This window comes from Oculina patagonica, chromosome 3 (genome assembly GCF_052425735.1).
Source record: "Oculina patagonica isolate OP01 chromosome 3, crgOcupat, whole genome shotgun sequence".
Taxonomy (NCBI): Eukaryota; Metazoa; Cnidaria; class Anthozoa; order Scleractinia; family Oculinidae; genus Oculina; species Oculina patagonica.
Genome location: NC_135760.1, coordinates 7362029 through 7386122, shown reverse-complemented (window position 1 = coordinate 7386122; position 24094 = coordinate 7362029). Strand labels below are relative to the sequence as shown.

Below are 24094 nucleotides of genomic sequence, written 5' to 3'. Positions count from 1 at the left end.
AAGACATGATTAAGTAAGAGGAATTGAAATACAGTAGAACCCCGGTAACTCGAACTCGGATAAATCGAAACCCCGCTAACTCGAACAAACTTCCATTCCCTTGGATTGACCCCACTTTCAGTCATTTTTACTCGGTTACTCGAACTCGGTACCCGAAAACCCCGCTAACTCGAACTAAATTCGTTTCCCTTGAACAAATTTGGGTCAATTACCCCGTAACTCAATTCCGGTTCTTGCAACTTGCACGGTTGCCCATTGACAGCCATTTCCACTCATATCATAAGAATACATGGTCTTGTTAGAGTTTCTGACAGATAAGTTTAATTTGCACTGTACCATATGAAAAATCGGTTAACTATCAATTATTAACTTGGCAAATTAAATATGCAATCGACCCCGATAACTGAAACCCCGCTAACTCGAACTGTTTTTCGTTTCCCTTCATAGTTCGAGTTACCGGGGTTCTACTGTATTAACGAGTCTTCTGTTCTTTTTGCTACAATAAACACCCAGCATTTGCCGCCGCTCGTCGATTCCGTTTGCTTTTCTATCCAAGACATCTAAATTAATATAAACAAGGCTCTCAGTTTTTTGTTTCAAAACCGTTAAATGTTTGCTCCAATTGTGTTTGCTTTACTATGATATCCTTTCCAAACGAAAGGATCCGTTTATGGGACAGAAAAGCATTTTCACAGCAGTCAAACTGTAGATCTAGAAACTCACAAATTAAAGCTACTAGCTTTGACTTGTATCACTAATCTTGTGACGATCCTTGGAGGAAACGTCTCCAAACAAATTAAGTATTCAAATTATTGAATCCAATAATCGAACACTGTCAAACCGGAACGCCGACTAACTGAGCAGCATTGGACATAAAACCCAGGGCATTTCAGCGACGGAAGAGTTCTGATGTAAGTAAACTTTACAATAAAAAATTTGCCCGTTTGATGCCATGGATGGCAATTTAGGTAAATAAAATATTAATGATTTCTTAGACACAAAATATTGTTGCGCCCAACAAGTGCGCAAAGAAAAGTTTAAGTTAAAACATGAAATGTTAAGATAAAAAAAGATTACAACTCATTCCTATCACATCCTTTGATTATAATGACATAATAATTTTATTATATTCAACTGAGCGATAAGAGGATATTTTCTTTAACTTGTTCAATCTCGTGCAATTTCCATTGATAAAAAAATACAAAAATTTTAAGGAGGATTAATTTAGATTTTTAGGCTAAAAAGGGGGATTTACATGAAGGTGAAGAAAGGGCTAAATAGAGTAAATTTCGGAGTTTGTTCAAAAGAAGACATGATCTAGTTAACAAATCAGTTAAGTAAGATATTAGAAGACAATGAGAATTCAAGCTCTTCAAAAGAAAAAGTGTTTTCTTATTATTTTCTCCCTTCCGCAAACTCCTGACGTCATGGCTTAGTGACGTCACCATCCTTATAAGCTCTTATAACCAGGTTCTTTTCATAAAATTCTTCTTTCCATAAAATTCTGTTTTTTAATACGGCCTCTGGAAAGTGAATCATTTTAGTTCAACAAGAATCTTTGATAGAAAAGCGTAGATTTCCGATTATTTTCCAAAACTTTTCAAAACGATCAACAGTTTTTGCAAGCATGAGCGCAAGGTTTCTGATCATCTACCGAAAATTTCTGAAGATTTTGCCAGCGACGTCCGAATAGTTTCCAACAATTTCTGAAAAGTTCCGAAGACGCCCTACGACTTCCGAATACACCCTGTATCTCCAATTTTAACATACAATATACATTGCTGATTATGCGTATTTTTTCTTAAAAAAATGTGTTTTTAGTTTATTTCATGGCCTAAAAATATTCACCGAGATTGCACAAAAATACGCATGCAGAGGATATTTCCAGTTTTTGCTTCGAACTATTAGTTAAAGAAAGACTTGAATAAATACTATTCTCCATTACATTTATTATTTAAATTAATTATTACATTACATTACATCATAACAGTTACTGAGTTTTGAAAATGCTAGTCGAATGTTATACATAATGTTTACAAATTATCTTCAGTTTATATACCATGGCGACGCTGTACAGGTTTTCTGATCGAGTTCTAGTTCAGTTCTTCAATATGATTTTCTTGCTGAGGCAAAATCTCATTGTTATCATTTTTTGTGTTGTTCACATTTGCCTGCTCCGCGTTTTGTTGATCTCTTACGTGTCCTTGTCTTGCTTCCAAGCTGACCACAGCGTTGAGCGATCCAAACACTCGCATCTCAATTTCTTCGGCCTCAGCAACGTTTACAGTTCTACAAGTTAACTCAATAAACGCTACGCGAAACTGTCTCATTCTGACCGAGTAGATAAGTGGATTTAGCAACGAGTTCAATATTGCGATAAACACAGCTGGAAAGAAACATGCATACAGTGTTATTATAGACATGCTACTCCGATAGTTAATTAAAACAATTCTAAAAATGCCGATAGGTATAAAACATAAAAGTAGAGCTGATACGATGATAGCTGTCAGTTTAAAGGCCTTTTTGTCTTTCAAAAATGTCTGCCTTGCCTCTTCTGTAACTTGCTGAGTTGAAAGTTGCTTTTCGTGTCGGCGAACCTCATGGTAGACCGTAATTTGGCAGAAAGTGATTATGGCAATAGACAGGCCAAAAAATGTGTTATTTATGGCAAAAAATACGGTGTTGTCAACGAAAAGAGGAATGGGCAAAACAAGGGAAAATAACCACGCCAGAGCAGAAGCAATTAGTAAACTAGCTTCGGTGACAAGTCCGGTGTTGTACGCGAAAGTGTGCTTCATGGCTAGATATCTTTCCCCACTTATTAAGGCCAGGTGGATAAGGGAAGCATTACACAAAAAACTCGTAAAAAAATGTGAGATATTTTGCAATGCACACGATCCAGTCGATGCCTCGGCACCGAGAACGATGGTTATCATGAACGCTGCAAACATGGGTTGAACAATCACACCCACCATCAAATCGTTGATGGCTAAACAAGCGAGAAGTATGTTAGACTTGTTGGCTCTGAGTCGGGACTTCGTTTTCACAGCTATTATCACCAACGCGTTCAAGGCAGCGGTGACAGGAAATGTGACGATGTTGATCACTGCGAGGAAGATAAGAACGGCTTTAGCTTCAGTGGCAGAAGGTGGCAGTTTTCCTCCCAGTAAAGAGTAGACTCCGCATCTGTGGGGTATCATCTCGTGGTTTGGCTGGCTGGCGTTCATCTCTTCTCCTTTTCGGTTTCTCTCACTCAACTGTTGAATTCAGTGAACCGTTCTCTCTCCTGTCTGCTTAAAACTGACTTCTAAAAGTGTGGTTCTCTTGTTATTAACCTTTTTTACCAGGTGTTTGACGTCTTCGTGTTCATGGTTCAATTCATCATTTTGTGTATTTGCATTTTATTTGTATTTCATTGTTGCTTGTTTCTTAACATTAAAAGTAGTTTAAAACATTGCAATTTAGGCCGGGAAGTAAGGCCAACAGCGAATGAGCTCAGAACGGGAAATCAAAACCAACTTTTAGCCAATCAACAAAAGTTACACAAGTGTGTTTTGCGTGACTTCTAGAAGAAAAGATCGCTTTTTGCCTTCATAACACATGAATCAATCACCAAAAACTTGCGCTTTCAGAAAATCCAAAAAAAAAAAAAAAACGTTAAAACGTGATGTAATAATGTTGTGATATATTTTTTTGTAAAGCCACGATCGTTGAAAATTCGGAGAGAATTTCGTAATGGGGAAACAAAATAGAGAAATGGACTCTTAAATTCCTATTTTCCCTACATCAACTGTTTTAATGGGTCAAAAAAATTACTAAAGAACCCAGAACGCAGCTGGAAAGACATACATAAAAGCGTAACTTATCTGAGGATGATCTTATAAAAACAAAATAACAAAATACGTAAAAGCGTGTCCGCTTCGTTAAATAGCATCCAATTTAAAGACAAAACTGGCAGGACATGAGCTGGCAGAGCTGCACAATGTACGTCTTGTAGAATCGAAGAAAAGAGCGCTTTCTTTTTGCAAACATAACAAATAAATCAATCATCAAAATTTCGCGTTTTCAGAAAATAGAAAAAAACGGCGTTAAAATTTGACGTAATAATGTTGTGGAATTTTTTTTTCGTAAAGCCGCAATCGGTGGGAATTCGGAGAGAATTTTGTAATGGTACAAAATAGAGAAATGGACTCTTAAATTCCTATTTTCCCTACGTCAACTGTTTGAATGGGTCAAATAAACAATAAAAGAACTTATAGCCTAAAGAACTTAGAACGCAACCGGAAAACATACATAACAGCGTAACTTATGCGATGATATTGTAAAAAAATCAAAATATATAAAAACGTGTCGACTTCGTTTAATAGCATCCAATTTAAAGACAAAACTGGCAGGACATGAACTGAACAATGAATGATGTCAGAACGGAAAATCAAAGCTTATCTTTAGCCAACCACCGAAAAGTTACACAAGTGTGCTTTTTGCCCTTTTGTAGGAGAGAAGATCGCTTTTTTCTGCCTTCATAACAAATGGGTCAGTGGACACCGCCGAATGAAACTCTTGCGTTAAATGTTCTTTTATGCTATGAATTCAATTTAGTTCGGCGATTTTGAAACTGAGCGATATTTCTGTATTTGCATTTGAAATGAATTTCCGGAACACTGTTTCTTTTTAATACATTAAAATTGAAGTTATTGCGTTCCGCGCCGAGGTCTAAATCCTCTGCCCTCTAATATGCCATTTTGACAAAATGGATACTTTTTGGAATAACTCCGATAGAAAATGACACCCCTTTCACGTACCTACAGAAGGGATACTGCGTCTCTTTTTCTAAATTTTTTACTCGAATAACCCCCTTGAATAGTAACGAATCGACCAATATTACCACCCACACAGCTGAAATAAGACATGCATACAGTATTGCTCTAGAAATGTTACTACCATAGACTACTACAACAACTCTAAAAATGACAACAGGAATATAGCAAAGGAATAGAACTGAAACGATGATAGCTGTCAGTTTAAAGGTGTTTTTGTTTTTCAGAAATTTTTGCTTTGCCTCTTCTGTAACTTGCTGAGTTGAACCTTTTCGTGTCGACGAACCTCACGGTAGACCGTGATTTGGAAGAAACTGACTACGGCAAGAGACATGCCAATAAATGTGTTATTGATGATAGAAAAATAGAAATAAAAAGGGAAAAGATCACAAGCTGAGGTGTTTTAAGTGATGCAAAGACCTTCTTTCTCTACGCTAGACGGAAGCGGGCACTTTCTCCGCGCTGGCCCCAGCGGGTACTAAAATGTTTTATACGGGGAGGCTTCGCCCCGAGGTCGTAACCCTTACGTTTCATTATACCACTTTCGATACAAAAGGCAACCCTTTGGTATACTTTTGATAGGAGAATGGTATCCCTTTTACCTACACAGAAGAGATATTGCATCTCATTTCTTAATTTTGCACTTGAATACCCCCTAAAATTCCTTAATGAATCGACCGTTCCGTGGGTCTATTCGAGAAATTTGAAAGGTTCGTTTAAATACCTTAACGACAGTTTCCACTACCCTTTTGTACAATTCAATTTATAAAATTCCTTACCTTTTTTAATACCTCGTGCCTAAAAAAGAAACCCTTTTCGGGCGAAAAAATCAAAATTCCTCTGGGAGAAGAATGTTCCTAGTGTATTTAAGCACCAGAGTGAGATAATTTTCCGAAAAGTAAATATAAGCCTGCGCGCAAGTTAACCTTTGGCTCCGTCCACACTAATCCGGATAAATTTGAAAAAGAAACCTTTTTTCTCCTTTTTGACCATAAGTCGGTCCACACTTCTCTGGATAAATTGTCCACCGAAAACGGAACTTTATGAAAACGCTCTTCAAAGTGCATGGATTAATTTGTAAACGCCGGCTTTGCGTTTTTGTGTAGACGAAAAATATTCTGAAAAGGGAACTTTTGGAAAAGACTCTTAAAAGAGATGATGCGTTTTCAAATTTCTTCGGACTTGTGTGGACGTCAGCAATAATTTTACTCGGCGTTTTCAAATTTCTCCGTTTTCTAGTTTATCCGGATTAGTGTGGACGGGGCCTTTGTGTCACACGCGCGAGCGGTGTGGAAGCCGCACGAGAACGAGTTGACGGGAAAAGCAAACTGGAGCGAAGAAAGGAAGATCTTCACATCACTAAAATGACCTCGGCTAGTGATCTTTTCCCTGTTTAATTTTAATTCTCAGTGGTCTTGTCAATATTCTCCAAAAATCTTTCCGTGTTTCTCCTTTGCTTGTCATTCAGGTCCAAAATTAAAAGAGACTGAAAATAACTCGGACATGTCTCGTTTGCGCGGGATCACTTCAGCTGTTAACAGCTGTTGAAAAATGGCAACTAATTTATAAGACAAAAGAAAGAAGTGTATAATTTGACACCAGAGTCAGAAAAGAGAAGAAAAAAATTCACATCTCTAAAATGACCTCGGCTAGTTATTCATTTCATTTAGTCTTGTTAATATCTGCAACGGAAATTTTTTTCTCCTTCAAATTTTCCACTCACGCTTATTTTTTTCGCGGATTCGAGCTCGACAGACTCGGGAGAAAAGGGACATGTCTCGTTTGCGGATAAAGTTCCGTTGTTTGAAGCTGTTGAATACTGGCAACTAATTTATAGCACAAAAGAACAGTCTACGAAGTTCAACTTGAGGGATTTACTCCATGGTGTTCATTTGTTATAAAGGCAGAAGGAAAACTGTTTTCTTTCTCAGCAAACACAACACACGTGCAACCACACTTATGAAAATTTTCGTTGATTGGCCATTTTGCGTTCTGAATCAGTCATTCGTTGCTGAACCAATTAAAACTGAAATCATGGAGGGATTGAATCGATTGAAAGTAAGTTTCCTTTCTATTACTGTCATGAAAAAACGATGAAATACAACCAAGATAATACAGAAAGCGATTAATTGAAACACGAACACTAAGCTGGAAAAATGTCAGGTGAAAAAAGATTTATGAACAAGAGATGCACGATATAAGGAGTCAGTTTCAAGACGACAGCAGAGAGAAAGGTTCACTGAATTCAACAGTTCAGTGAAAACAACCGAGAACAACCAGAAGCGATGAACGCCAGCCACGGGACTTTCCGCCCCGGATGCGGAGTCTTCACTATACTGGGAGGCACACTGCCACCTTCTGCCACTGAAGCTAAAGCCGTTCTTCTCTTCCTCGCAGTGATCAACATTGTCACATTTCCTTTCACCGCTGCCTTGAACGCATTGGCCATGGTGATAATAGCTGTGAAAAAGAAGTCCGACTCAGAGCCAACAAGTCTAACATACTACTCGCGTGTCTGGCCACCACCGATTTGATAGTCGGTGTGATTGTTCAACCCATGTTTGCAGCGATGATGATAACCTTCGTTCTCGGCGACACATCGACTGGATCGTGTACATTGCAAAATCTCACACTATTTGTGACGAGTGTTCTGTGTAATACTTCCCTTATCCATCTGGCCCTAATAAGTGGAGAAAGATATCTAGCCATGAAGTGCACTTACGCGTACAGTACCGGACTTGTCACCGAAGCTCGTGTACTTATTGCTTCTGCTCTGGCGTGGGTACTTTCCCCTGTTTTGCACATTCTTCTTTTCATTGACAGCACTGTATTTTTTATCATCAATAACACATTCATTGGCCTGTCTCTTGCCGTAATCATTTTCTTCCAAATCACGGTCTACCGTGAGGTTCGTCGACACGAAAAGGAACTTTTAACTCAGCAAGTTACAGAAGAGGCAAGGCAAAAATTTCTAAAAAACAAAAAGGCCTTTAAACTGACAGCTGTCATCGTTTCAGTTCTATTCCTTTGCTACATTCCTGTTGTCGTTTTTAGAGTTGTTGTAGTACGCTATGGTAGTAACATTTCTAGAGCAATATTGTTTGCATGTCTTTTTTCAGCTGTGTGGGTGGTAATATTGAACTCGTTCTTAAATCCACTTCTCTACTCGATCAGAATGAGACAGTTTCGCGTAGCGTTTATTGAGTTGACTTGTAGAACTGCAAACGTTGCTGAGGCCGAAGAAATTGAGATGCGAGTGTTTGGATCGCCCAACGCTGTGGGCAGTTTGGAAGCAAGACAAGGACACGAAAGAGATCAACAAAACGCGGAGCAGGCAGATGTGAACCACACTAATAATAATAACAATGCGATTTTGCCTCAGCATGAAAATCATATTGAAGAACTGAACTAGAACTCGATCAGAAAACCTGTACAGCATCGTTATAGTATAAAAACTGAAGATAATTTGTAAAAAATTATGTATAACACACGACTAGCATTTCTGTTGTAATGATCGAAATGTAATGAAATAATAAGTGTAAATAATAAATGTAATGGAGAATAGTATTTATTCAAGTCTTTCTTAAACTGATAGTTCGAAGCAAAATTGGAAATATCTTCTGCATGCGTATTTTTTGTGCAATCTCGGTGAATATCTTTATGTCATGCAGTAAACTAAAAACCCTTTTCCGAGAGAGAAATATTTATAATCAGCAATGTATGATTGTATGGCAAACAATTAATTCGGAGAAAAAAAAATGGTTCTCTTGTTTTTAACCTTTTTTTACCAGGTGTTTCCCATTTTCGTGTTCATGGTTCAATTTATCACTTCGTGTATTTGCATTCTATTCGTATTTCATTGTTGCTTGTTTCTTAACATTAAAAGTAGTTTAATACATTGCAGTTTAGGGCGGGAATAAGGCCAACAACGAATGAACTCAAAACGGAAAATTGAAACTTATTTTTAGCCAATCAATGAAAAGTTACACAAGTGTGTTTTGTGCGCCTTGTAGAAGAAAAGATCGCTTTGTTTTTGCTTTCATAACAAATCAAGCAACAAAAATTGCGGGTTTTCAGAAAATCGAAAAAACGTTAAAATTTGATGTTATAATATTGCGATAAAACCCTTTTTGCAAAGACACAATCGGTGAAAATTCGGAGAGAATTTCGTAATTGGGAAACAAAATAGAGAAATGGACTCTTAAATAACTATTTTACCTACATCAACTGTTTTAATGGGTTAAATAAACAACAAAAGAACTCAGAACGCAGCCGGAAAACATACGTAAAAGCGTAATTATACCTTATGGGATGATATTGTTAAAACAAAAGATCAAAATACATGAAAGCGTGTCGGCTTCGTTAAATAGCATCCAATTTAAAGAAAAAACTGACAGGACATGAACTGAACAACGAATGATGCCAGAACGGAAAATCAAAGCTTATTTTTAGCCAATCAACGAAAAGTTACACAAGTGTGTCTTGTGCCTCTTGTAGGAGAGGACATCACTTTCTTTCTGCCTTCATAACAAATGGATCAGTGGACACCGCCGAATAAAACTCTAAACTTGAATAATCTTGAATTGCGTCGAATTTTCTTTTTTGCTATGAATTCAATTTAGTTCGCGACTTAGAAACTGAGCGATATTTCTGCATTTGCATTTTAGTTGTATTTCTGAATCACTGTTTCTTTTTTATTACATCAAAACTGAAGTAATTCAATTTACGGTAATAGAACTGCAAGACTAACTGCTATCACGATGGTCGTGATGGTCAATTTAAAATTTAAATCGCAGTATGATGAAAACAAAGACTTTCTCCTCTTTAAAAGTTACATTCTAAGATAATGAAACGTTCCACAGGCTACAATACATAGCCTTTAAATTATATTATTTATGCAACTCTTGTTATATATGCTTCTGATTCTGAACTTTAGGTAGACCTGGTTTCGGCAAAAATGTCTCGTGTAATCACGATCCGGGTATCGATATATAGTATCAGAAACTCATTATGGGTTTCTGATAGTGTATAAAGCTGTTTCACTCGGTCCTTACAATCCTGACGTCATACCTTTGTGAATGCACCGGATGCCCAACCTCGTTGCCAGTCTTTTCTCTTTCTCCGTGGACCAGACTTGTTTTCCAGAAACACTTGGCAATATAAAGAGGGAAGGCGTAAGGGCTCGACTGGAGTGCACTGACTCAGTGAAGGCATGAGAGTCATGAGGGAAAAGATAGTACCTTCCTTTTCACTGGACAGGGGAAAATGTGTCATTTTTAACTCGGAAAAGAGTTGTAGTGGGCGAAGTGAATTCACTCTATCACTCCTTCACTCGTTTCCTGTTATACATATGCACGCAATGCGTGCAAGTGTTTTAAGGCCTCTAGAGAATTAGACCTTTTCTCTGATACCTACATTTCTTGTTAAATTACATAAAATTAACATGCTTAGTCACCAACCGAAATATTGTATTCATGTCAGTTTTCTTGAAATAACATTATGATATTTATTCAGCTATAAGCTGAGACCGTAAACCTTTGAATTTTTTAAAACCAGTTGGAAAAAACTAACCCAAAACACTCAGCTAAAGATGAATTTATTTCAGTACGATTTGGTGAAAAAAAATCGCTCGACTTATAGCCAATGATATTATTATTATTATTATTTGTATTAGCAAACCTTTATTTGTCAGTTTGCTGTTTTCGATTCTTGTTTCATAATAACTTTTCCGAGTTTAGTGGCTTATAGCCACTTTTAGTTATCATGACTGGTCCCACATCGAATGCGAGCAGTCGGTGCCTGAAATCCAACCAAAACTAGAACCATCCTTGATCACACTGCGGACATTAAACAGAAATAAACTTAAACGCAAGATCTACACTAATCTTGTGACGATCCTTGGAGCAATCGTCTCCAGACAAGTAAAGTGTTCCAATTATTGAAACCAACACTGTAGATCGAACTCTAAGCGACTGAGCAGCATTGGACATAAAAACCAGAATAGATCAGTAAATGAAGAGTTCTGATCAGGTTCGTCTATCAACTTTATTGGTCTCAAAATGTACAATAATAAGAAAAGGACCAAAAAGGAATTGCGCGAACGGGAAAATAATGTTACCCATGCGAGGTGCAACCCTACAAAATAGGAATAATGGTGATAAAAATCTTAAATTAAAAAAAAAAATACAATGAATCTTATTAATTACTTCTAGTTAAAAACTTACTTATAGTGAAGTAGTAATATTTGTCCGTTTTATGTCACGGATGGTAATTTCGCTACAAAATGAAGACAATAATGATTTTAAGACAGGAAATATTGCAGAATCAATCGTTAGAAGCTAGTGCATGTTTTTATCATATATAAGTCGCTCGATCATAGCTTAAGGGCCATCCTATGTCACGGGGGAAGGGGATACTCGAAATATTTAGATTCGGACAAGCTCCGCCCTCCAACCTCGTATACCTTTTTTGAAAAAATAGGTAAATTTTGCAAATAAATCCGATAGAAAACGGTGCCCCTGTTACATACCTATAGAAGGGATACTGCATCTCGTTATTACTAAATTTGTCACTCGACTAACTCCTTTTAAAAATACTTAAACGAATCTACCGTACGGTGGGTCTGTTCGAGATGTTTTGTAAGGCCCTGTTAAGTATCTATACAACAATTTTTCCCCTCCCCCTTTATGTACCTACACCATGAAAAAGGGACCCTTTTTGGGCGGAGCCATAAGGTATACCCCCGGGCGGCCCTAAAGGCCCTTTGAAGAAAACGGCCAGTTAAAACATGTAAGATGTTTATTTTTTGACCAAAGATCGCGACCTATTTCTTTCACCTCCGTTGATTATAATGTTAATAATTTTTAGTTATATTCAAAGCAACTCCGCATCAAGATGAAATTTTCTGCAGCATGTACCATCTTGTGCAATTTCCACTGATAAAAACCAAAAATGTTAAAAAGGATTAATTTATTTTTGATCCGGGAAAGGAAAACTTGTAAGTTAGAAGGTGGCAAAAGGGCTACGTTTTGCGACCAATTAGCGAAAATTTCACAAGATTTTCAAACCATGTTTGAAAATCTCCAATGAATGTCCGAAAAGTTCCGAAAACGCCCGACAACTTCCGAATACTGTATATCCGAATCGTTTGAAATACAATCATACATTCCTAATTAGCTATGAGTATTTTTTTTCGAAAATGTGTTTTTAGTTTACTGCATGGTAAAAAATGTTTACCGAGATTGCAAAAAAAAAGTACGCATGCAGAGAATATTTCCATTTTTGCTTTGAACTATTAGTTAAAGAAAGATTTGAATAAATACTATTCTCCGTTACATTTATTATTACATTACATTGAACGCTACATTGACTGTCATGTTTACATTTGAGAAGTAAACAAATTTACAAAACGAGCATAGCAGTTATTCTTGCAGTTCTATTACCGTAACCTGAATTACTTCAGTTTTGATGTTATAAAAAAGAAACTGTGATTCAGAAATACAACTAAAATGCAAATGCAGAAATATCGCTCAGTTTTAAAATCGACGAACTAAATTGATTTCACTGAGCATAAAAGAATACTTGACGCAGTTCAAGATCATTCAAATTGAGAGTTTTATTCGGTGGTGTCCATTGATTCATTTGTTATGAAGGCAAAAACAAAGCGATGTCCTCTAATAGACAAGAGGCACAAAACACACTTGTATAACTTTTCGATGATTGGCTAAAAATAAGCTATGGTTTACCGTTCTGACATCATTCGTTGTTCATTTCATGTCCTGCAAGTTTTGTCTTTAAATTGGATGCTATTAAACTATTAACTACTATTAATTACGAAGCTGACACGCTTTTATGTATTTTGATATTTTGCTTTTACAATATCATCCCATAAGTTACGCTTTTATGTTTGTTTTCCAGTTGCGTTCTAAGTTCTTTAGGCTATAAGTTCTTTTATTGTTTAATTGACTCATTACCGTGCGATGCGCCTTACCGTGGCCACTCAACAAACATTTTTACAAGTGTGCTTTCGTAATATCATTATTTGTTTGACGAACACGCCTCCTTGCAAAGTTGAATACGATCAAACAGATACTTGTTACATCGCATTTATCAACAAAATGCAGTGAAAACGTAAAATATTACAAGATGACACTTGTAAAAAAGTTTGTTGGGTGGCCACGGTAAGGCGCGTCGCATTGTAAAACAGTTGATGAAGGGAAAATAGGAATTCAAGAGTCCGTTTACCTATTTCTTTCCAATTACGAAATTCTCTCCGAATTTCCACCGATGGTGGCTTTGCAAACAAATCTATCACAACATTATTCAATCAAATTTTAACGTTTTTTCTATTTTCTAAAAACGCGAAATTTGAATGATTAATTTATTTGTTATGAAGGCAAAAACAAAGCGATCTTCTCTTATACAAGACGCACAAAACACACTTGTCTAATTTTTCGCTGATTGGTTAAATATAAGTTTTGACTTTCCGTTAATTAAGAAACTAGCAACAATGAAATACAAATAAAATGCAAATACACAAAGTGATGAATTGAACTTTGAACACGAAAATGGGAAACATCTGGTGAAATATGTTATCAACAATAGAACCACATTTTAAAAAGTCAGTTTTTAGCAGACAGGAGAGAGAAAGGTTCACTGAATTCAACAGTTCAGTGAAAACAACCGAGAAGGGGAAGAGATGAACGCCAGCCAGCCAAGCCACGACACTCTCCCCCTCGGCTGCGGAGTCTTCACTATACTGGGAGGCACACTGCCACCTTCTGCCACTGAAGCTAAAGCCGTTCTTATCTTCCTCGCAGTGATCCTCGTCGTCGCATCTCCTTTCACCGCTGCCTTGAACGCGTTGGTGATAATAGCTGTGAAAAAGAAGTCCCGACTCAGAGCCAACAAGTCTAACATACTACTCGCGTGTCTGGCCACCACCGATTTGATGGTGGGTGTGATTGTTCAACCCATGTGTGCAGCGTTCATGATAACTTTCGCTCTCGGCGACACATCGACTGGATCGTGTGTATTGCAAAATCTCACACAAATTTTTAGGAATGTTCCGTGTGATACTTCCCTTATCCACCTGGCCTTAATAAGTGGGGAAAGATATCTAGCCATGAAGCACACTTACGCGTGCAGCACCGGACTTGTCACCGAAGCTCGTTTACTTATTTCTTCTGCTCTGGCGTGGCTATTTTCCCTCATTTTGCAGATGCCTCTTTTCTTTAAGCAAGCTGCATTTTTTGTGATCAATAACGTATTTATTGTCCTGTCCATTGCCATGATCACTTTCTGCCAAATCACGGTCTACCATGAGGTTCGCCGACACGAAAAGGAACTTTCAACTCAGCAAGTTACAGAGGAGGCAAGCCAGAAATTTTTGAAAGACAAAAAGGCTTTTAAACTAACAACTACCATAGTTTTAGTGCTATTTCTCTGTTATATACCTCTTTTCGTTTTTAGAGTTGTTATAATATTTTATTTGAACAATATGTCTATAATAGTACTGTTATGCCTCATTTCAGCCGGGGTGGTGGCAATATTGAACTCGTTGCTAAATCCTTTTATCTACTCGGTCGGAATGAGACAGTTTCGCGTAGCGTTTATTGAGTTAACTTGTAGAACTGTAACCTTTGCTGAAGCCGAAGAAATTGAGATGCGAGTGTTTCGATTCCGACCCAACGCTGTGGGCAGTTTGAAAGCAAGACAAGGACACGAAAACGATCAACAAAACGCAGAGCAGGCAAATGTGAACAACACTAGCAATGATAACAATGAGATTTTACCTCAGCAAGAAAATCATATTGAACAGCTGAACTTAAACTCGATCAGAAAACCTGTACAGCGTCGACAAAGTATATAAAATACCTGGCACTAAAATGATATTTAACTCAGTTTGTAAATATCATGACTCGGCATTTTAATGTTGGCTTTATTGAAATAATTCTGCATTTGAGCAATTAAATATGAGACTAAATGTAGTTGAACATTATATATTCAAATGTTTGTTAATTGTTCTGCAGTATTTCGAGGCACAAATGGGGAAATCATTCGCGTGGGTATTTTTGGTTCATTCTGTCCTGATTTTTTGGTTAGTAGTATTAACAACACCTTAGGCTCTCTGATTTGGGGTGGTGGTGGGGGGCTGGCCCGGTGGTGGGTGGGGCAACACCCCCTCACAAGAAAATAGGAAACGCAAACTCCAGAATGTCAAACTGTTTAAAGTTTGCATTCGAGACTAGCAGCACGCCAGGTCGGTGTTATTATAAACTTGATAAAACACGGCTGCTCTTTTATTAAACATCACTGAGCAGGGGGAAAATGGGATAAAATATTTTTACCAGCCTGAAAGGCAAGGCATTCGCGAAAAGTGCGTGACAATCGTTTGTCTCAACTAGTTTTGCTCAGGATAGAAGCGGCGCAGGTTACCTTACTACAAGCATAACTGTTAACGACATATGCCAGTAATGTTGGTGTATGATTTGATTTCAGTTAAGACATGGCCACTTTGTACATCCACCTCGCGTGCGCACTTGCTGTCATCTCGTTAGTATCAGCACCTTCATGTGCGCTTGAGGAGTCACTTCTGACCACAAAGGAAAATTTCCTTCTTAAAGGCTACGTTATGCAACGTCAGCAAACAACCAATTCGTTTTCGTGCGCACATCTTTGCTTGAGAAAAGCAGGATGCCTTTCCTTTAATTTTAAGCTCTCTTCCAAGAGGCACGGTCTTTGTGAACTTTCAAGTGCAACTGCTGGACATTTTGATGGCGGTCTCACGGAGGTAGCTGGATGGCTGTATGGACAGATAGCTCGTATGGAGAAGAAGTCCTCAGCAGGAAGCGATTTACCCGGTAAGAATCAGTATAACACATTCTAAGCAACTTGTTAGAATCAAACAGGGAGAACTCGAAAATGTTCTGATTCCAATGGTTTGTTTACATTTTTCCGGATTGACTTTCATTTCGGAACGAGTTCATTCCATTCCCATATATTTCTCTTACATCTCTGTGTACATGAGCTTACATGATACCAAGACGAACGTCATTCCGAAATGAGTTCATTCCGGGTTTCATTTCGGAATGAAATTTGCGTTCTGAATGACATTTCATTCTGGTATCATGTAAACACAGAACGAATTTCGTTCCGAGATGAATTCGCAGCTCATAAAACCGCATACGGAGGCCACAGTATGAAATTAGAGCGAAAAAACGTAATAGCATATACTGTTTTGCCCAAATAAGCAGCTCTATGGTCAAATAACTCTTTAAAATCGCAGATATGGCCATTAATGGGCACAATAACATGCTTGCGCGAAAACCTCGCTATTTTTGTTTTTGATCTCGCGCGAAAACCACGCTTGTAAAAACGCCTTAGGTTGAGCCGGTCGACTCTGTCATGTGAATGCAGAACCAACTTCATTCCGGAACGAGTTTCAGAATGAAAGTCATTCCAGAATCATGTAAACAGGTATGCTTCTCCAAACATGCGCAGTGCGAGCACCCCATTGCCAGTGTTTGCGCAACCTCGTGTTAATTGCTACGTTAAATTGATGTCAGCAGGATTAAACGTGCTGCTAAATAACATCTTCTAAGACACTCACAAGCTCAAAGATGAAAAACCTGCGTTCAATTGGTTACTGACCGCAGAAAACAACAACATGAAACAAAAGCACACAGCTTAACCAACCTAACTATTTATACTATACGGGCACAGGCAAACCAATGTAAATCTCTTTCACAAAACTGAAGAATGTTACCGAGGTAACGAGGTTAAGTAGTTATCAAACACAAGGTGCCATGCCAGTGCTGTAAAAAATGTGATGTAAAAAGGAACACAAACGCAAATTACATTATTAGAATGCGTTCGTTAATTCTATCAGGGTTTAGACTGATGATTTTTTACTCGAAAGCCCCATTATCGGCTGCTCCCTTTGTATGGGTCACAAAAATTTCCTAAACCTGTTCTTTTGATAAGAATTTTGGATTTAAAGCAGTCAATACTAAGCAATTGTTTCCTTTTCCTTCCAGACGTGCACGTGACTTTTACTTCCCTCGGTGCCAAAGGGCCGGAAGGTCCAACCGATACATCCGGGTACCAAGGGACGCCATTGGAGGGCAAAGTCCAACAAGATGGCGGTATCCAAATATGGAGAGTCCCGATAACAGGAGTGTATAGCGTGGAGGCCTGGGGCGCATCAGGCGCGTCGAGCGTTGGATCGACTCGATTGCGAGGAGGGAAAGGGACAAAAATTAAAGGGCAATTCAAACTCAACATCGGAGAAAAACTGAGAATTCTCGTAGGACAGGAAGGCCAAGTTGGAAAGTCCATTTCAGCTATTCCAGGGGGTGGAGGTGGCGGTACATTTGTCATCAAAGAAGGCGACACACCGCTTGTTATCGCTGGGGGTGGGGGTGGGGGAGCTGCATTCGAGTCTGCAAACGTTTCTTTTAACGGAGATCCCGGCCAAAAGACGGAGAATGGAACGCGTCATGGGGGGTACAATGGGTCGGGTGGACGTTTTTGCCCAGTAAAGCCAGACGATATTGAAGGCTCAGGGGGTGGGGGTTTCCATGGAGACGGTGAGTCATCCGTCACTTGTGATGGAGGAAAGAGCTTCCTTAATGGCGGTAAAGGAGGGTTTAGCCGGGCCGGGGTGTCAAACGGGGGCTTTGGTGGTGGAGGGGCAGCCACCACACATCCAGGGGGAGGTGGGGGATACTCCGGTGGAGGAATAGAAGCAAAAGAACACAACGGAATAGTCGCCGGGGGCGGAGGCTCGTTTAACGCTGGAACGAAACAAGAAAATTACGAAGGAGTTAGGAGTGGAGATGGAGAAGTGATAATCGAATTGATCAAATAAAGTGACTGTGAAACTATTGTTTCTTGTTCACACTTGTAAATACAGTAAAAACCCGCGTATAAGAACCTAACATTTAAGAACCTGTTAGGCTAAAATTTCATTTTTAAGCACCCTTCACATAAGAACCATTTTAGGCTAAAATTCTAAAACAGGTTCTTATTTTCAAAAAAAAAAATAATCTTCTCAAAAATATAGAATTAAAAAATCTTCTCAAAAATATATTTATAACACAGTCTGTACTGTACACATTATAGTTACAGCATAGTTACAAGATTTATTGCGAATTATGGTGAAGGTTACAGTATAGTTTTGATTTTAACGGAATCAGATTAAAATAGTATAGTATTTTGCTTACAGAAGCCTCCAAGAATACTGTTATTGGACATTTAAGAGCAGATCATTTAAAAATTCTACTTTATTTCTTGAACAAAAGTTAAGAACCTAGTAAGCCTAATTTTACACTAAATACCATTTATATAAGAACCTGTTTAGGCTAACTTGAAAAAACCTAGGTTCTTATACGCGGGTTTTTACTGTATAAAATAAGCACAAGCATTAATGCAAGGAAAAGGCCGTTTACACTACGCGATAAACATAAGCACAACGCGAAAAAGACACGGCAAAGTCTGGCTGCTGAGTTCTTGTTGGGGGGGGGGGGGAGGGGGAAACAAAGACAGAAAAACAATAGAACTGGGACTGGGATTTTGAAAATTTGGGAAAAAAAGCTGGAAAATGGGATTTATACCCTCTTCCCCCTTTAAGACCCTCTTATATAATCATAACCTCTTTCTGAACATCAATACTATTTTTGAAAAAGAAACACAATTTGTGATTCAATGAAATTGAATTAGATTCTGTTTGATGCAAGAGTTGTACATGAATGGTGGCCGTGAATAAATAATAAACGTTATTTGTTCCAATTGCTTAAGTAGTCTTATATATCGCGCTGCGTTGTGTTCTTGGGCAAGACACTTTACTCTCATAGTGCCTCTCTCCACCCAGGGGTACAAATTGGTACTGGCAAAATTACTGCTGGGGGGTAACCCTGCGATGGACTTGCATCCCATCCATGGAGGAGTAGCAAAACTCCTAGTCGCTTAATGCTACGGAATCCGGGATAAGCTCCGGCCAGCTGTATGGGCCACTTGGCTCGGACACAGACTTTTATAAGAAAATGCTACCTACCTCACATACACTCTATTTACGTGATACTAAAATTGCCCAGGAGCCACAAGCAAGGAAGAACTGATTTTATAAAAAAAGGCGACGATGCTTTTTAATTTACAAAATATGCTTCGAATGACACATCCATCCTCAGCTACAAAATGAATAAAGAACAAATAATATACATGTTAAACAAATGTAGAAAAACTGTGAATACTAGCACTATGTAATAACAGGGTGAAATTGAGATATAACAAAAAACACTTAAGAATATTACCTATAACTAAACGGAAAGAAAACAAAAAGACTAAAAGGGCAGCGTTTGATTAAATTCTGATAGGCTGAAAGTACGTTTCTCGGTCTGAGTACAAAAAGAAAAACAGATTTCGAGGTTTTTCTCCGTAGCCTTACATTTGTTTGCGGTCACCAAATATATAGCAAACTCACATTGAATACACATTTAAAATTTCTTTTTGTAATCCTAATCACTTGCAAATTGTTTGTTTAAATCTGACGATATTTGAAGATTATTTTCATTATAATTCATTAAAGTTCTTTACAAATTGTGACAGGATTTCCAAACGTAATACCTTAATACTTTACGTTGCTAGGAAGTGGACATTTTAAGGGAACTTATTTGCACAAACCAAAAGAGATAATTCATAATAAACACCGCTAAACAATAAGTTTGAAGTAATTAACCGCACATTTGACAATCAGACCGGATCAATTTTCAGTTGAAAAGTAATAATTTTGGCATAAAACAAATGTTAGTAGCTTTCCACTCTAATAGCATTGCTTTCGTTGGCAAACGGTTTTTTGGGTCTTCGCCACAAAACATTTCAATTTTTTATAGCAGAAAAGATTCCAAAGAAGGCGTTATGTTTATTTTCACATTTCAAGTCATTTTAGTACTATTTATACAACCAGGGAACAGTGAAATAGTCCAGCGTTCGGCGCTTTTTGACACGCAGGAAAATCTTAAGGTCAATGTGGGCGATATGATCAAACGACAAACGACTCGGAGTTTAGTATCTTGTACGCAAGAGTGTTTATCAGAACCGCTCTGCGCCTCTTTTAACTACGATGGTACGGCAAGGCAAGGAGTCTGTGAGTTGTACAAAGAAGGACATGAAATGAAACTAACCCACGAACCCGGCTGGCTATGCGGACATCTCCTCGATAGAAAGAAAATCGTGAAACGTAAGTTAACAAAATACTGTCAATAAATGTTACTCTTATCTCGAGAAACTGATAGTAATTCCCATTACTGGTAGCAACTTATTTCTTTTAATGTTTGTTCTAAGATTTGATTGGTCTTCAGTACAATAGTGCCTTTTTTATTCTCGTCAATGCATTGAAGACCATTTTTCCCGTAACATAAAGCAACAATAATACATGAGTGCACGGATATATAAAATTTCTCTTCGAGCCAGAGCTGTGCTCTAGCAGAGCCCGAGTGCCACAGGCACAATACTTTTGTCTTTGCGCGACTTGTATAACTTTGCTAACGTGAAAACGTTTAAGAGCTGGGCAGCCAAGATTTCTAACAGAAGAGCCTTCGGGCACCCTGCAATTATTCTAAGAGCACAGCTTTGCGAGCGTCAGAACGTCGCGCGAAAGAGTGAGATTTCCAGTTGAAAAGGAAAATTAAATTTTGCGTCTCAAGCAGCTTTGTATTAATCTTTTTGCTTATTGTATAAACAACACTAAATAAGTTTAGGCGTTTCCGAAGATTTTTTAAAATTGCCGAAAATTGCCTGAAGGTCATTCGAAGGATCCGATCGTTTTCCGAAAAAAAAACGAAGATTACCGAGAGATATTTTAAGATGGACGTTTCGAGGTTACCAACAATGTTCAGTTCATTCATCACGCGTTTATATCAATCGTGTCGTCATCGATAATTTCACAGGTAATTTTACGTAAGGTAATAACGACTTTCCTTGAGAAAAATATTAAAAAAATTGTATTAAGTAAAGTGTTTTTTTTTCAATGTAGCTCCTGCTGAATGCAAAACCTGGCGAACCAAAGATGGCGGATGCTGTGTCTTTCCGTTCCTTTATCAAGGAAGACGTCGCGACTCGTGCGTTTTTGATGGTCAGCTATGGTGCTCCATTACTGAAAACTACGATATTGACAAGATGAGCGGCGTTTGTGAAGGTGAGGTATACTTTAGAGAAATACCGTAAAGAAGGCTGTTAACAGTAATACATGCAATTTCAAAGAAAATGATATCAGTAGTAGCGCGCAACATCACCAACCTCGCGCGCGTCGCCTCCTTCCACGCGCGAACCCACGCGCACAACCTCGTTAGCATAACCTTCATTACTATTGTTTAGCGAGACAAGGTTCTAGCACTCTCTCATTGTCGGTTATTCCGCGTTGTAATAGGAAACTTGCACTCAATATCTGTTCTTCTTTCATTACCGAAAAAGTTGAAATTCTCTTTTTTCTAAAAGTTTGTTATAGTTGCAGTAAATTGTTTACAGGGTTTCGTGTCGTCCAATTCTGTCTGTAATCATATACGTGACTAACAAGTCATCCGATGTTAAATCACTCGTATAACTCGTATCACTCCAGTTCTAATTTCTCCTTATCAAACATACAACAGTTTAAAGGAAAAAATAAAAATTATCATAAACTCGGGCATATTTTCTAGATTCACAATCAGACTTTTCAAAGAAAAATGTATCATAACCAGTAAAGAGACAAATTCTGGCACACGAAACAAAAAGGTAACTCCCTCACGCTTTCGGTCATTAGCTTTCCTGACTGGCGACTTGTTATTCATCTACAGATTTCAACTTCACGTTCACAACTCTCGGTACCCAAGGTCCAACGGGGCCCACAGACACATCCGGGTACCAAGGAACCACTCTTCAGCACAAGGTTGAGCTGAAAAACGGCGTCCAAATATGGCAAGTACCTCTGAACGGATCTTACGTCATAGAAGCCTGGGGAGCATCGGGCGCTCATGGCCGAGAAACCGAAACGTCAGTTGTGACAACACCAGGCGGGAAAGGAGCTTACATGAAGGGGACTTTCAATCTTACTCGAGGAACATTGCTAAAAATACTAGTTGGGCAGGCTGGTAGCAATGGGACAACTGGCTCACCGCTACCTGGGGGAGGTGGAGGGGGTACATTTGTCACTTTTTCATCGAACGCTGCTTTGATTGTTGCTGGAGGTGGGGGTGGGGGCGGTTCAAAGCCAGGAAATATCTATGAAGGGGATCCAGGGCAGATCACGGAGGCGGGGTCTCAGTCCGGTGGGTCTAATGGGACCGGGGGGAAGTTTCGTAAGAATGATACCCCCTCTAGTTCACTTGAGGGCGGAGCAGGAGGCGGCTTAATCGGAGACGGCCAATCAGCTGTAATTGCTAAAGGGGGAAAGAGTTTTGTAAACGGAGGAGAAGGGGGAGATTCGATGAACGGAGGAAAGGGAGGATTTGGGGGAGGTGGCGGAGGATTTAAGTTTCCTGGTGCCGGGGGTGGGTATTCGGGAGGGGGCGTTGTGCAGAGGGGCGATATAACTGTTGCTTTTAGTGGAGGTGGAGGATCTTTCAACAGTGGAGTCAACCCTGCGAAGAAAGAAGGAGTGAAAGAGGGCGTTGGAAAGGTGGTTATCACACTCATAGATCTCGAGCTGGTTTGAAAACGAGATGTTATTGGCTCTATGAAGACCTGGAGGGGCTTATTCCTTTTGGAGAGAGGGCTTATTGGAGAGGGGGTCCTATTTTAGACCGTTAATTAGCTACGGTATATAGGCCTATATAAAAGAATGTGTATATCTTATGTTTTAGTGTTGTTTAGTAACACATTTTCCTCTAAAGTTCCCCCAAAATTGTGATGGATCAATAAGTATAAAAGCCTAAAATTAGTAATAGAGAGAGGGGTAAAAAATGGCACTTCCAGGGGAGGGGGGCATTATTAGAGGAAGGGGGTTAAAAGGGGTTATAGAGCTTTACGGTGCTTTAGTAAGCTTACCTTACCATTATTTGTAATTTTGTGCCAGTGGCTGACAACTGGCAAAACACAAACTTTAACTATGCAGGTACCAAGAAGACCCTCGGAGCTCGCGTACGGTTTTTCATATATCATAACCGAAAAGTATCCAACTAAACTTTCAGTTGTTAATCAGTTTTCACTGATATTCTATGTTTAACAGATCAGCCACAGGTTTATGCTAAATCATTTCACTGCTCGTTCTTTTCGCCTTTGATAATTAGCTGGGGCCTTTTGTCCGTCTTCGCGTGCTGTCGTCGACTATCAGCCGAAGTTGCAGCAAGTCGCCGCGATATCGCGGGGACTTCATGCAACTTTGCCGTGATATAGCGGCAATAAAATCGCCATGAAATCGCCGCGAGTTTGTACGCGTGAAAACTAGCGGCGATAAAATCGCCGCGAGTCGCAGGAGTTTCGAACCTGTTCGAAACTTGATGCAACTTCGGCGCGACAAAAGTTGCATTGAGTTGCGCGACAAAAATCGCCCGTGTAAACGGGCCTTTTAGAGACCGATACTAATGGTGGGGATAATACTTAGGCAAGAAAAATTACTACGGTACTATATTTTTAAACTTATCTAAGAGGATGCAATAGGTAACGTTAGAGCGACACTTTGAGGGAAAAATTTTTTATGGTTACTAGTTTTCGCGTTACTTGTGCTTGTAATTTTAGCAATTAGAAAGAGCAGAGAGGAGTCACATGAGAAGGCCGAGAAGTGTAGCTTGTAAATGTATGATTAATGTATAGTTACGATTAAAAGTTATTGTCACTCGTCCACTGGTGTATCTTCCCCTTGTCTACACAAGTACGTAGGGTTGGAGAATGAAGTTAGGGCTGTGGGAAACCCTTGTGGAAGTTACCGAAGTTGTCCCCAATTCTTGAAGGTCAATCAAACACGAGCACCGGATAAGTTGTCACCTCAGCATGACGTCATAAGGATGCGTCATGTTGCTTAGCAACATACTTGCTGAATACGCTGGTTCCAGCAAATTCTGATAAACAAGCTGCATGTTTTGTCAAGTGCATGTGAATTACCATTTTTCTTCTGTTTGTGTGTGTAGCGTTTTCCAAAATTGGGTTGATGGTAAACTTTTGTTAAATAGCCTTCGCGATAGCATGTGTGCATCTACCTCCTCGTCTCAAATTAAGTCGGGGAGGGAAGATGCGAGGCCACCTTCGGTCAAGAGGAAATTTCATGAAAGAGTCATGATATAAAGTGACGAGTCACAAACCATTCT

General features: G+C 38.9%; 2 protein-coding genes and 1 pseudogene across 2 annotated transcripts; 2 read left to right on the top strand and 1 right to left on the bottom strand.

Moving 5' to 3' along the window:
• Positions 1-642: 642 nt before the first annotated feature.
• LOC144645996 (uncharacterized) lies at positions 643-24093 on the top strand. The gene is made up of 6 exons (XM_078505513.1): positions 643-911; positions 15318-15679; positions 16856-17683; positions 19567-20055; positions 20851-21012; positions 21650-24093. Exons 2-6 carry the CDS (start codon positions 15325-15327, stop codon positions 22504-22506), a joined length of 2691 nt encoding a protein of 896 aa, XP_078361639.1. The 5' UTR covers positions 643-911; positions 15318-15324; the 3' UTR covers positions 22507-24093.
• On the bottom strand, positions 2094-3355 carry LOC144645998 (adenosine receptor A2b-like). Its single transcript, XM_078505514.1, has one exon. The coding sequence runs from the start codon at positions 3225-3227 to the stop codon at positions 2094-2096; it is 1134 nt and encodes a 377-aa protein (XP_078361640.1). The 5' UTR covers positions 3228-3355.
• LOC144645997 (histamine H2 receptor-like) lies at positions 7103-8229 on the top strand (annotated as a pseudogene).
• Position 24094: the final 1 nt, after the last annotated feature.

Coding starts and splice junctions, on each gene's coding strand:
- LOC144645998 (XM_078505514.1), bottom strand. CDS start 3,227: ATGAACGCCAGCCAGCCAAACCACGAGATGATACCCCACAGATGCGGA.
- LOC144645996 (XM_078505513.1), top strand. CDS start 15,325: ATGGCCACTTTGTACATCCACCTCGCGTGCGCACTTGCTGTCATCTCG. Junction 15,680..16,855: donor AGCAGGAAGCGATTTACCCG/GTAAGAATCAGT, acceptor TTTTCCTTCCAG/ACGTGCACGTGACTTTTACT. Junction 20,056..20,850: donor TAGAAAGAAAATCGTGAAAC/GTAAGTTAACAA, acceptor TTTTCAATGTAG/CTCCTGCTGAATGCAAAACC.